Here is a 15,092-nt window from a genome sequence, read left to right as displayed (position 1 = left end):
CTAGGAAAGGGTGATCAAATGGCTATCTCAGCAGAAAGGATCACGGTAATGCAAGCAACAGTGCTATAGTTCCTGTTCTACAGAAAGAAGAAGCTGTTGGTGTAAGCAGGACCTAGAAATTGTTTATGATCAGGTAATCAGATGACAAGAAAATCAATTAGGCTTCTATTGTCAATATTGGTTACCCTAATTCCACAACATTTAGTTTCAGTTAGTTTGCTGGGAATTTTTGTCTGTTTGCTTTGGATTTGGGGAATGATGGAGTTTGGATTTGACAGAGAGTCATTCAGATTTCTTACAGTTTTAATTCCCTTAAAATTGGTTCTCACTGGCAAATCAAGACAGTTGAATAAGACAAACTCAAAGCGTTCCTTCTTACTAGAAAATTATCTGCATCCTAAAATTAAAACAGAGTTAAATGTAAACCTGCCTTTTCTGATTCACAATTCACCCCATTTCAAAAATAAGAAACAAAGGATAATGTATACACATCTATAAAGTTTCTGAAAGGTAACCATTTGTCTAATGGGAAAACATTATGCTTTTAAGAAAAATTAAACATACTCTATTTTGGAAGAAATACAGCACCAAATCTTGAGAGCTAATTAAGGATATAAACTGTAGTTGCTTGCTTCTGAATAACACTCAGTAAAAAAACGAACATTAATTCCAAGAGAAAAGATACAGCATTAACCAAAAATAGCTGTTAAGGGAGGAAGTTACATATAAATTCAATGTCATTTTGACTAGTTTTAATAGTACAAGTTATAGAATTAGCCCTTAAATTAGAAGTCTTCATAATTTAGAAACTAGTCTCTTGGGATAGGAAGCAAAATAGACGCACTGTACCCAGCATTCTCTAATTTAGGTACTCTAACCATTATATACATATATCCCTTTGATCAAGTAATCTGGGATGAATGAATGACTCTAACAGCCAAACCTAAGTCTGATCCAGAAATCCTGTACAACAGCAGTCCCCAGCCTTTCTGGCACCAGGGAGCGGTTTCAGGAAAGGTGTTTTCCACGGGTGGGGGTGTGGGGCAGGGTGATTCTCACACATTACATGTTGTGCGCTTTGTCTCTAATCTAATGCCACCACTGATCTGACAGGTGCCAGACCTTGGCCCAGAGGTTGGGGACCCCTGCTATAAAACATAAAGTATTCAAATGATAAATTATTAAACTGTGCAAATAAAATTAATGTAATCTTTTCCTTTAATTTTAATTTCTTTTGATGTCAAGAGCCATGGAATATTTCTTCTATTAAAACCAATCCATTTGGTTTTCATTAAAAAATTCAGTGTCCAAGCAAATTAATAATAAAATATCCTGCAATCTAATCTCACCGGAATCCTTGCTCTTTTATGGCAAATGCTGGTGTTTCCAAAGGGAAGATTTCAGACTGCACGAACAGCTCCCTCACTCTTCGGTCTATGACTTTTCCATACTGAGCACCCGCATCCAGGATGACAACGGCTCCTTCATTGTGGTGGTGGCCGTCCTTAAGGTCTCCTCCGGCATTTTCCAGCTGCAAATATGAACAGAAACGTCTTCCTAGTTATGAAAATCAGAGGTACTTTTAAGAACTATGGTCGCTGTCAGCTCCAAAAACATGCAGAAACACAAACTATTAACTTAGGATTTTGAATTGTTAATTCAAAACACTTCTTTTAAAGGAAAGACTTTTATACATATTCACACACGGACATAAAAGCTACCCCCTACTGACTACACGATAGCGTCACTTCACGCTGACTGCATCTTACACATATTATGCAGCACTGAGGCAAGCATACGGCCCAGCTGCGCCAGAACACCGCCCAGGGCTGGGCGAGTCTGCTACACGGCATCATCACCAACTGCGCCTCAGTCAGGTCCCAAAGGCACCCCAGTCTGGGCGGTGAGTTACATGGTCACCTCTCTAATGGTCACAGCACTCCTAGGAGGGACATGCTGGTGAGAACCCGAAGTTTCCTGCCAGAGTATGTAAGCATACCCAAACTCACTTTATTAGGATTTTTTATATTACCTGAGGAAAATTACACACACACATGTGTCTGACCAACAATACTAAATTTTTAATGTGTTTTAATATTATCTCAGACTCTCCTGTAGCTCAAATGGCAAAGAATCTGCCTGCAGTGCAGGAGACCTAGGTTCGATCCCTGAGTTGGGAAGATCCTCTGGTGAAGGAAACAGCAATCTGCTCCAGTATTCTTGCCTGGAGAACCCCATGGACAGAGAGAAGCCTAGCAGGCTACCATCCGTGGGGTTGCAGCGTCGGACACAACGGAGCAACTAACAGACCCAATCTTATCTCTGTCAAGTGTACACGAAGAACACTTTTCTGGAGAACAATTTGGCAAAAAAAATTTAACTCTATGTGCTGAAATAGTTATCTAGAGTGTACTAAAATATTTACCTGGAAGTGACTTCAAAATAATGCAAGAGTAGGTGGGTATGGACGAAATAATATTGCCTAGGAACTGAAATCACTAAAGTTGGGTGATACATGTTCACTTTAGTCTCTATTCTTTTTTCACACATTTTTACATAAGAAAAAACTTCAAAATGTGTGGGTATCTTGAAAACCCACTTGGAAGCATAAAGAATATGAAAAACATTTAAAACGTTTTGGGTAAAAATGCAAGAGTCTATGTACATATGTGAAGAAGAAATGTATAAACAGATACACACCTAAATACTAACAGAGGCAATATCTGAGAAATGGAACTACAGGACGTGATTTACATTTTTCCTTCATGCTCTTCAGTGTGTTCATACACAGGTCATGGTTCTTCCCCTCCAGATGTAAAATCTGCACAGTAAAAAATACTTAAGCCCAGCCCTGGAGGCATGTGCTTTCATCCCTCTTCCCTCTCCATTTGTGTGAACAAAGAAATCCAGGCCTCCATTAGCACCACTAACTCTTCACAGCAATAATGAAAAAAAGCAACAATCACAGCCATCTACGGAGGAGGATCTGTGAGAGGGACCCAACCACAGGCCAGGAGGAATTCCTCAGATCGCGAGATGAAGGTTGTAATCATAACATTGAGCAATGTAGAATAATCAGATCACAGAAAACAGAAGTTTATAGAATATATTAATGCAACAAATTCTAAAACTTTATCCTTTCAAAGCTTTACCCTTAGTATACATACACAGAGATACACACAAATCCCCCTGTTAAGGAATTTATCAAAAAAAAAATTTTTAATCTTTTTTTTTAAATAAAGTATTTTTGAAAGACTACCATGTTACTGTATAAATGTCTCAGATTAGTTCCATTATCATCTTCACAATTGTCACCAAGTCCAAGTACAACCTGATATTTCGTATTAAAGACAGAGTTCTCACTTTGCATGATTCTGTTGTGTAAGAATTTCATTCCATGTTTTACACCAGGGTTTAATTAACTAAAGGCTTCCCTGGTGGCTCAGAAAGTAAAAGAATCTGCCTGCAATGTGGGAGACCTGGGTTTGACCCCTCGGTTGGGAAGATCCCCTAGAGGAGGGCATGGCAACCCACTCCAGTATTCTTGCCTGAAGAATTCCATGGACAGAGAACCCTGGCGGGCTACACACAGTTCATGGGTTGCAAAGAGTCAGACATGACTAAACAGCTAACACTTACACTTTTTCACACTTTTAGTTAACTAAAAACAGTCCCCAACACCATGGCTCCAATTTCCGCTAACATATTAACTATTACACAAAGTACAAACTTTGCTCCTCAGTCCACAAATCATCACGCAAATAGCAGATGAACATCATAATCAGTAGCCAATCACGTCCCCTCTTTCAAAGTGTACTGGCGACCAGTCACTGCACAACAAATAGCTGAGGGTGCAACTGTGTCGCCTCCTTGTTGACCAGTGACAAATCCACATGCCATTTTACACATATTCAAAGGGCAATCTAACCAATGAAGAATCAAAGTACAGCAAAGGAATGACAAGTGATATGCTGGAAGTGAATTTCAAGGCCAACGTAAACAGAGTTACAGAAGCAGCAGCTGGCAGTGGCAAGGGTGACACTGCTGCAGAGGAATTTAGTGAAGGCCGAACGGTCAACGAGGAGGGTGGCTGTAATGAAAAGGACAATGTCCCAGAGGAAGTGACTCCAAGAAAACACTTCAAATATGTGAAAATACAACAAACTCTTGGAGAGATTTCATGACATTCAAGTGCAAAGGATAAAATGTTGAAAGCCACCAAAGAATAGAAAAGCTGTGAAGTGAAGCATTGTGTACAAAACTTATCAAGAGTAGTTTAAAAATAACACACAATTCTCAATGTTTCCAATGTTTTAAGTTATACTAAATGTTAGTTTCACTACTTCTTTATATTATACATCCCTTTTCTTTATAGTAATAACTACCAGTAAGTTGATATCCCGACAAAAATTTTTAAAACATAAGGAAACCATCACAATTTTCCCACTGATTACAAGATTGCTTTGCATGGTTTCACCTTGTAAGTCCATTTTTTTTGGTAGGTCCATTTTTACAATCATTTTACTACAACATAGTAAGGACTTCTATTTATTTAAATCAACCAAGTTTTTCTTAAATAAGTGGGTTTTTAATAAAAATGTACAGTGCTTACTTAGCATGTTTTAAAACTGTTCAATCAAATGATATCAGAGATCATGGAGCAAACAATGAACCCTGCCTCACTTCTCTACCTCAGCTATCAACTTGCCTATCTGGCATCAAGTTTCAACAACTCAGGGAAAAGTAAAAGGTCACCAGGGATAAAAGCAAAAGTTCCTTTCCCTGAAAACCCTGAATCTATTTATTCTTACTTCACTCGGAGTTACAGTTTCATCATTAAGCTCCCAAACCTTCCAGCGATTAGAAAAAGCACCCTAAAGAGAAAAACAGCTCATTAATCACATCAATAGTAGAGACAAGCAAAATTCAACATCAGGAGACAGAAAAAACCTATTGTAACTATTTAAAAAATTGATTTAAAAGTAAATACTCAGGCTACCCCTTTCGCAAGTGACCTGAAGTCATCATAATAAATATTCATATTTTAAGATAGTAAGAAAACAATATTAAGTAAAAACTAAATCATATTCAGTACCCTATTTTAGAATAAGGCAAAAGAATCGTCCAAATTCTGAGATAGCATCATATTTGGATCTTCCTGAAGCTCCACATATCACCGACCAACCAGACAGTAAAGCTAAAACCCGTGACATACATAACTAAATAACAAGTTATTCCCCCAAGATCCCCAAAATACAATCTGGTGAGAATGAACTACCACAGCCACAATCCCTGGTGTGAGGGAAGCACCAGGACTTATTAAAGAAAACAAGAAAAAGCCAAAATAGCCGACAGGTACAAGCTAAAAAAAAAGCAGGGAGCCAATTTAAGAACAGCAGCTTCATATCAATGTATGACAAAACCCACTGGAAAAAAAAAATAATAATAATAATAAAAAAAAATAAAAGAAAAGAAAAAAAAAAGAACAGCAGCTGCACGGGGAGGAGGTGGCCACTCCAAAGGAGCAGAGGCAGCAAGAGATCGTACAATAAGGCCTCCAGGATAGAATGGTTTTAATTCCCATGAGGCTCTGAAACTGACAGACCCGGACTCCCTGTGGGTCAGAGCTCATGCCTGCCAAGGAGCAGCTGCTGGGACCAGAATCATAGTTAAGCAGGACAAGGAAAACAGAAGTGCTCAAAGTGTTAGTCACTCAGTCTCGGCCAACTCTTTTATGACGCCATGGACTGTAGCTCACCAGGCTCCTCTGTCCATGGAATTCTCCAGGCAAGAATACTTGGATTGCCATTTCCTTCTCCAGGGGATCTTCCTGACCCAGGGATCGAACCTGGGTCTCCTGCATTGCAAGCAGATTCTTTACCATCTGAGCCACCCACCAGGGAAGCCCCAAGAAAAACAGAAAGGCCAGATAAAGCAGGGGGAGGAATCCATGCCAGGAATGCTCAGAAAACAAGCAGCCATAATTTTAACAGAAGAAGGAGCTCTATCAGGTTGTAGAAGGTACCTGAAAAACTTAGAAGGTAGTCTAAAACGCCAAAAGAAATGCTGGGACTTCCCTAGCGGTCCACAGGTTAGGATTCTGTGCTTCCACTGCAAGGGGCACAAGTTCAATCCCTGGTCGGGGAACTAAGATTACCACAAGGCATGCAGGTGGTCAAAAAAAAAGCAAGAAACACACCTGATACTAACACAACATTGTTAACCACTTATACCCCAATATAAAATTAAAATTTAAAAAATTAAACTGTAAGACGTTAAATTAGAATGGAAGAAAAACAATAAGCACAGAAGTTAAATACCATACAAAGTTATTAAAAGTAAAAAAGGAAATAAGGAATAGAATAATATCTCTAAAGAGAGCAAGACAGAAAGGCAAACTCAAACACCAGATCAAAACTGGAATGTGCTATTTCTAAATGAGACAAAAGGTATGCAAGGGATGAAAGAATATGAATAAAAATCAGACTAAAACCCAAAAGGATCAATCCTAAGAACATATTCTTAACAATATTATTGGGCTTCATAGAAAAAAAAAATCTTGACTATTTTGGGTAAAAACTTAATTCAATCAACTACACATCTGTTATGTAGTTTTCTTGATATGTGTCTTATGTTACAGTGAAAATTTTTTAAGTAAAGCAAAAGAAGGGAAGTAACAGCCTATACCTATTATTTTAGGTGTCTTACATATTTTCTTATTCATAATGCATTTGTTTTACAGATGAAGAAAATGTTAGTGGCCTAGAGATAGGACTAAAATGTAAGCTTTTCCAACCCCAAAATAATTAGCACTACAGAAGGAAAGTCGGTAAATAACCTTCAAAGTTATTTTATTTTTTAATATTTTGGTACTTAAAAGGGGTAAGCTTTACTATTTTAAAAAGTTTTCTTACATGAGTAAAATAATGTTCTGTTCATGTCTGAGAAAAGTACTATTTTATAAATGATTTTTGAAACTGAATTTCATCAGTACTAAGTTTATTTAAGTAGTGATCTTTAAAAGGTCTTTCAAATTAGAAGTCTTCAATTGTTAAAATTAGAAAGTTTTAGGGTCAAGAAAGATCTTTAAAACACTCACCAACACCTATTTTAGGGATCTGAGAATCTCAACTATTCAGAATAATCCTTTCATTACCAAAAGGCTACTGGAAGTTTGACCACATTTACCTATCTAATCTCACCACACCTGTAACTAAAAAAATAGTACATTTTATTGACAAAATTATCCAACATCTCAGGTACTTTAGATGAATCAATTTCACTAAAGGCTTTTCTATGAGAGACCATCACCTCACATATAATGCTGAATGACATTGGAACCTACAACTTAAAGGGTTAAATCAAAGAATTAGACTCTAGCTCTTGACTTCACCATGTGCTTGTTATACCCTCCTTTTATTTTGAAAAAATTTGAGCCTACAAAATTTGAAAGTATGGTACAGTTAACAGCATCCTCCACCTAAATAGAACATTAGTAACATTCTACCACATTTGCTTTATATATTTTTCCCCTAAACACCTGGAAAGTAAATTATAGATATTTCACTCTCCAAGATATTTTTCACCATGTACCTCTTAGAAACAGGGACATTCTCCTACATAACTACAATACTATTTTCACATCCAAGAAATTTAACACTGATACTATCTATATACAAATTCTCCCAAATGTCACAAATACTTCTATGGACTTTTTAATTCCAGAACTCTTATCAAAAACCACACACTTTCCACAATTAACCTAGAATTATTCACCTTTTCAGCTTTTTATGGTCTTTCATGACACTGTCATTTTTTAAATTTCAGCGATTTCATTTTTTAAATTTTTAAATTCTTTTTGTAGAATGACCCACACCAGGATCTGTTTCCTATCTCATGATTAGATTCTAGACAAACTTTTTTCCTTGCAGCAATTTTACATTGGTGATGATTTTACAGTGCCTTCTCCTAATGTCATACAATGGCAAGGACACAGTGTCATTCTGTTCCATTACTGGTGATACTGACTTTGATCACTTGATTAACATGATTTTGTGCTTAAAAGAAAAAAAATCTGATTCAAGCCTTCCCCTTGCTTAAAACCCTATAGTGACTCTCCCTGAGAACAAAGTTCAATAAAGTCCAAAACACTTTCCAAGTCCTGTGAGGCCTTGGCCTACACTTAAGCCTAAACTGCTCTTTTAAACTCTCCACAGCCCCACATAGTAGTATACTGTCCTCTGAATCAATCTCAAATATGTCACTAAAAGAAATCAGACATCTCTGAAATCATGCTATATCTTAACATGTTCCATTAGCCCAATGACAAAGCTGGTGATAGTTATATAGAAGCTGACATAAAATCCTCTAAGAAAAAGGGATTCCAGGAATCTCTCAGGAAATTTGCCTTAAAGCAGAAAGATGTCCCAAGAGTTCAAAGAAAGAAATACAGGCGAGTCTGGCTGAAAGTCATCTAGAATAGACATGCTGGAACTTGATGTAGCTCAAGTACATCATTTCTCAATGCAGTCTATGAGCTGAGTAAGATCCCTAGAAAGTGTAGTGATTCTTTATTTCTAGTGATACGACTGAACAATTGCAACCCCTTAACACTTCAGTCAGCAGAACATTTAAAAACCATTTGAAGAAGGACTGAGTTCTGGATCTTATCTGAAAAACTTCCATTGACATCTTCTGGTAAGAACAAGGAAGTACTAGCAAAAAAAAATCCCAGAATGAGTTGTCAATGGTCTGGAAAAAAATCCCAGAAGTAATTGAGCACTCACAAGAAATAATGAATCATCAAAATTCTTGATGGAACAAAAGATCTGTAGAAAAACAAGACCTGGACAACTCAAGTCAAAAAGTAATTGAGGAGTCAGGCTAAACGTGAAGAAAGTTCACACTAAATTGATTTATACGAAAACCAATTTATTTCATATAAGTAGATATCCTTTCTCTATACCTAAGTAGTGTATGATTCTTCTAAAAAAGTCCAAGTCCCGGGACTTCACTGGACATACAGTAGTTAGACTCAGCACTTCCCCTGCAGGAGGCATGGGTTCAATCCCTGGTTGGGAAACTAAGATCCCACATGCCACAGCCAAAATAAATAACATTTAAAAGTCTAAGTCAGGATTTCCCTGGTAGTCCAGTAGTTAAGAATCCATTTTGCAACGCAGGGGACATGGGTTCGATCCCTGGTCAGGGAACTAAGATCCCACAAGTCACAGAGCAACTCAGCCCAAATGTCAAAACTAGAGATTCTGTGCACCACAGGAAGATCCTGTTTGCTGCAGCTAAGACCCAATGCAGCCAAATAAACAAACAATGTTTTAATTAAAAATAGAGTACATTATAAAAGTCTAAGTCTCTAAACTATATATATATATAAAGTGCCAGGTGCAATCATTGAACACAAGTGACAATGACACAATAAATGTATGAAATGCCTTTAGGAAATGACATCATACACCTGAGAAAAACCTAGAAGTCACAAACCATGCCTTGATGCAGTTAATACGCAACACTGTGTACACATTTAGTTGTTCAAGCAATGCCACTTAGCATTGACTGTCTCATGTTGCCTAAATTATGATCCCTAACTTTTGATCATTTTGATCACTCAATTTGTCTGCATTTATTTTTCTCTATCTTGTTTAATCTAAGTAGGCAACCTATACGCCTCCTCAACAAATATTTCAATAAATTACTACGTTTTGAAGTTTTCAGTGTTCAAAACGTTTGTGAAATACAAGTCCCTAGTGACATATAGTGTTATCTTAGCCTTTTACTGCTCCTGGTTTGTTAATGAGCTCATACACTGAGGAAACACTTCCCTAATGAGGTTTCAAGCTAGCGGTTATTCAACATTCCTACTTTGTTTCTACATGTTATCTGCGATTATGCTACTGTCATTTCCATATCGCTTCTCATTTATTCTCCTTTACTGACCAATTTGTAGTAATTCTGATTACAACTTGATCTTTTTTTGAATAAACTATGTCTCTTGACTCTACAAAGTAATTTCAAATTCTCTTCACCCCTATCTATAAATGTACTAATAGTTACTTTCAAGTTCAAGTGAGCACCATTCCGGAGCATAATGAACACAGTCTGAATGTACTATATAAATCAACAAATCAAAAAGCAGTTTAGTCTGGACTCGGGCTTCTCTAGTACCTCAGCTGGAAAAGAGTCCGCCTGCAATGCAGATTCCTGGGTCAGGAAGATCCGCTAGAGAAGGGATAGGCTACCCACTCCAGTATTCTTCGGCTTCCCTGGCGGCTCAGCTGCTAAAAAATTTGCCTGCAATGCAGAAGACCTGGGTTTGATCCCTGGGTTGGGAAGATCCCCTGCAGAAGGGAAAGGCTACCCATTCCAGTATTCTGACCTGGAGAATTCCATGGACTGTATGGTCCATGGGGCAGATACTACCACTAGTACCCACTTAAAAGACAGCAAACAGACCCCATAAAACACAAACTCTATCCATGGAAGTTTCTGAGGCATTTAACTTCTTAGGTGAATATAATTCTAATGCCAAATATAGTTTAATGGGTTTAACTGAGACATATGATCACTGGGTAAGAAAGTAAACACATAACTGCTTATTACCTTTCTTTTCTAACTTCAGAGGAAATAAAATTTACTCCCATGTCACAATTGCTAATTCCAATTTTTAAATCTTTTTAAATCAACTATCTATTTTCCCCTTGGATTTCAATGACCCTAAAAGAAGTCTTTGCAGAAAGTTAGAGCAATGTTATTTGGTTGACAAACTGCATTTATGTAGCTACTTTCAAATTAAGAAAACTTGGTACTGTTGGCTAAAATCAAAATACACTATTGTTTACCTCATGATTCTTTCAATTCTTAAGTTTTACTATAGCTTCTTTTCCCATTTGATGATAAGCATTAGCCAACTGAGGAACAAAGGGATCTCTAGATAAATCTAAACCATTATTAATTAGCCCAAATTATCCTACTTCTAAAAGTTAGCAATTTGCACAAACACACACAGACAACATTCAGTAACAACTGTTGTCATGCCATTAAAATATTAGAAGGAAAAGTTTTGAGCCATGTTCAGTCTCATTATCTATTTAGTTACACTCCTCAGTTTTTGTTTTTGTTTTTTTTTATGTTGACCTTTAGATTTCCTGGGTGGCTCAGATGGTAAAGTGTCTGCCTACAATGCGGGAGACCCAGGTACTATCCCTGGGTCGGGAACATCCCCTGGAGAAGGAAATGGCAACCCACTCCAGTACTCTTGCCTGGAAAATCCCATGAACAGAGGAGCGTGGTAGGCTACAGTCCATGGGGTCACAAAGGGTCGGACACGACTGAGCGACTTTACTTTCACTTTTCACTTTAGATTTCCAGACTGCCTCTGTACTGAAATCTCTGACTTATGACTGAGATCTACTACTTTAACAAAAAAATACTTCTTTGAATGGTGACTCAAGTGTGTGTAGCCTGTTCATATGAACAAGAACCAAAGGTTCTTTGCAAAGAAACAAAGCTCTAGAATATAGATTTATATATCCAAACATCACTGCCCCTCTTCAGCTCACCTCCCCATTCTATCAGTACGCCAAAGATGACCACAGATAACACTTCCCACGCAAAGATGAAAGATAATCAAACAGCTACCTGTTCTTAAATATAATGAGTTTGTAAACAGGCTCAATTTTGTCTCTAATCACTACCCCTACCATACTTTTAAGAAGTAACCTTAGCTTAGAAGAGATCTGTACATTTTTCCTAAGAAAAACTTTAAATTTTAAACAGTAGAATGTCCTAATTTCAGTTATTTAGCACACAGACAATTTTTCAAGATGCAACTATTACACTTCATAAACCCAACCTCCTTTCTAATCTTGCCCTTTCTACTGTAGCATGCGCCTGAACTATACTTTGCTGAAAATAATCCTGAGTTAACAGAACTTGAAGAAAACTATGAACAAAACTGATGAAAGTTAGGGAAGGAATCAAGCATGCATTCTGCCTTTCTACTATCAACTCAGTCACAAGTAACCATTTAGTAGATGAGAGAAAGTTCTTTATAAACAGTTCCAGAAAGAACAGAACTAGAATATCACCATTTTGCAACCTCTTATAAAATAATGGACCTAAGCTACTGCAGTCCACAAAAGGACAAGTGCTGGTTTGCAAACTGCCACCAGTTCATAAGAAATAAACCAGCTCATCCATAAGTTTTATATAAGCATTCATAAACTTATATAACAACGTGACAGCAATTTTATTTTCTTGAATCTATAATAAAAATTTGGAGCCTTTATGTTCTACATCTTAAGAGTTTTAAATTTCATTTGTCTAAAAATTTATTCTGTTTTACAAAGATAGCAGCCATGGTAAAACTGAAAACTTTTTTAAAAACTGGCTCTTTATTGCAGATCTATGAGAAGCACAGAACTAGGTGTTGGCTATTAAAATCACTAAAGACTGACCATGGATGAGTAAGATGGCAACACTCTGATAAATCTTAACTACAAAAATAGAGACCAGACATACATGACTTTTTTTGTAATTAAGGTGTAGTTGATTTACAATGTTAATTTCTGCTGTAGAGCAAAGTGATTCAGCTATACATATATCAAAAAGGATGTGTATATATATATATATATATATATTAATACATCCTTTTTAACATTCTTTTCCATTATGGTTTATCATAGGATAGTGAATACATGTAGTTCCTTGTGCTGTACAGTAGGACGTTTTTGTTCACCCATTCTGGATGGAACATCTTACCTCTGCTAACCCCAACCTCCCACATCATCCCTCCCCCAACCACTCCTCCTTGGCAACCACAAGTCTGTTCTCTATGACTATAAGTCTGTTTCTGCTTCATAGATAGGCTCATTCGTGTGATATTTTAGATTTCACATATAAGTGATATCACATGGTATTTCTCTTTCTGACTTACTTCGCTTAGTACGATAATCTCTAGCTGCATCTATGCGGCTGCAAACAACACTACTGCATTCTTTTACGGCTAAGCAGTCTCTCACTGTGAACATGTAACCGCATCTTTATCCTTTCATCTGCTGATGAAGATTCAGGGTGCTTCCATGTCTCAGTTATTGTATACAGCGCTGCTATGAACACAGGGTCCATGTATCTTTTCATATTAGAGCTTCGTCTGGATATAAGCCCAGGAGTGGGACTGCTGTATCATACGGTAATTCTATTTTTAGCAATACGAATAGCTGAAAAAGAAGAGAAGCTAAAGGCAAAAGAGAAAAGGAAAGATATACCCATAAGAATGCACAGTTCCAAAGAATAGCAAGGAGAGATAAGAAAGCCTTTCTCAGCGATCAACGCAAAGAAGTAAGAGCAAAACAATAGAATGGGAAAGACTAGAGATCTCTTCAAGAAAATTAGAGATACCAAGGGAACATTTCACACAAAGATGGGCACAATAAAGGACGGAAATGGTATGGACCTACCAGAAGCAGAAGATACTAGGAAGTAACAAGAATACGCAGAAACTATACAAAAAAGATCTTCATGACCCAGATAACCACAATGGTGTGATCACTCACCTTGAGCCAGACATCCTGTAATGCGAAGTCAAGTGGGCCTTAGGAAGTATCACTACGAACAAAGTTAGTGGAGGTGATAGACTGCCAGTTGAGTTATTTCAAATCCTAAAGAATGATGCTGTGAAAGTGTTGCACTCAGTATGTCAGCAAATTTGGAAAACTCAGCAGTGGCCAAGGACTGGAAAAGGTCAGTTTTCCTTCCAATCGCAAAGAAGGGCAATGCCAAACAATGTTCAAACTACCACACAATTGCACTCATCTCACACGCTAGCAAAGTATTGCTCAAAATTCTCCAAGTCAGGCTTCAACAGTACATGAACTGTGAACTTCCAGATGTTCAAGCTGAATTTAGAAAAGGCAGAGGAACCAGAGATCAAATTGCCAACATCCGTTGGAACATCAAAAAAGCAGGAGAGTTCCAGAAAGACATCTCCGTCTGCTTTATCGACTACACCAAAGCCTTTGACTGTGTGGATCACAACAAACTGTGAAAAATTCTGAAAGAGGTGGGAATACCTGACCACCTTATCTGCCTCCTGAGAAATCTGTATGCAGGTCAAGAAGCAACAGTTAGAACTGGACATGGAACAACGGACTGGTTCCAAATTGGGAAAGAAATATGTCAAGGCTGTACATTGTCACCCTGCTTATTTAACTTATATGCAAAGTACATCATGTGAAATGCCAGGCTGGATGAAGCACAAGCTGGAATCAAGACTGCCGGGAGAGATATCAATAACCTCAGATATGCAGATGATACCACCCTTATGGCAGAAAGTGAAGAACTCAAGAGCCTCTAGATGAAAGTGAAAGAGGAGAGTGAAAAAGTTGGCTTAAAACTCAACATTTAAAAAACTAAGATCATGAAATCTGGTCTCATCACCTCATGGCAAATAGATAGGGAAACAGTGGAAACAGTGGCAGACTTTATCTTCTTGGGCTCCAAAATCACTGCAGATGGTGACTGCAGCAATGAAATTAAAACTTTCTAACACCATACACAAAAATAAACTCAAAATGGATTAAAGATCTAAATGTAAGACCAGAAACTATAAAACTCCTAGAGGAGAACATAGGCAAAACACTCTCCGACATAAATCACAGCAAGATCCTCTATGACCCACCTCCCAGAATATTGGAAATAAAAGCAAAACTAAACAAATGGGACCTAATGAAACTTAAAAGCTTTTGCACTACAAAGGAAACTACAAGTAAGGTGAAAAGACAGCCCTCAGATTGGGAGAAAATAATAGCAAATGAAGAAACAGACAAAGGATTAATCTCAAAAATATACAAGCAACTCCTGCAGCTCAATTCCAGAAAAATAAATGACCCAATCAAAAAATGGGCCAAAGAACTAAACAGACATTTCTCCAAAGAAGACATACAGATGGCTAACAAACACATGAAAAGATGCTCAACATCACTCATTATTAGAGAAATGCAAATCAAAACCACAATGAGGTACCATTACACGCCAGTCAGGATGGCTGCTATCCAAAAGTCTACAAGCAATAAATG

At 37.4% G+C, this 15,092-nt stretch overlaps 1 protein-coding gene across 3 annotated transcripts in view; it reads right to left on the bottom strand.

The window, feature by feature from the left end:
* The window catches only part of GMPS (guanine monophosphate synthase), a 69,947-nt gene that overhangs the window by 39,589 nt on the left and 15,266 nt on the right, over nucleotides 1-15,092 (bottom strand). For all 3 annotated transcript variants that reach the window (XM_061168181.1, XM_061168182.1, XM_061168183.1), the window contains one exon: nucleotides 1,350-1,531. In XM_061168181.1, the coding sequence (XP_061024164.1) occupies nucleotides 1,350-1,531 (182 nt within the window). The remainder of the gene's footprint in view (nucleotides 1-1,349; nucleotides 1,532-15,092) is intronic.

This window comes from Dama dama, chromosome 19 (genome assembly GCF_033118175.1).
Source record: "Dama dama isolate Ldn47 chromosome 19, ASM3311817v1, whole genome shotgun sequence".
Classification (NCBI taxonomy): domain Eukaryota; kingdom Metazoa; phylum Chordata; class Mammalia; order Artiodactyla; family Cervidae; genus Dama; species Dama dama.
This window is presented reverse-complemented; position numbering and strand designations above follow the sequence as displayed.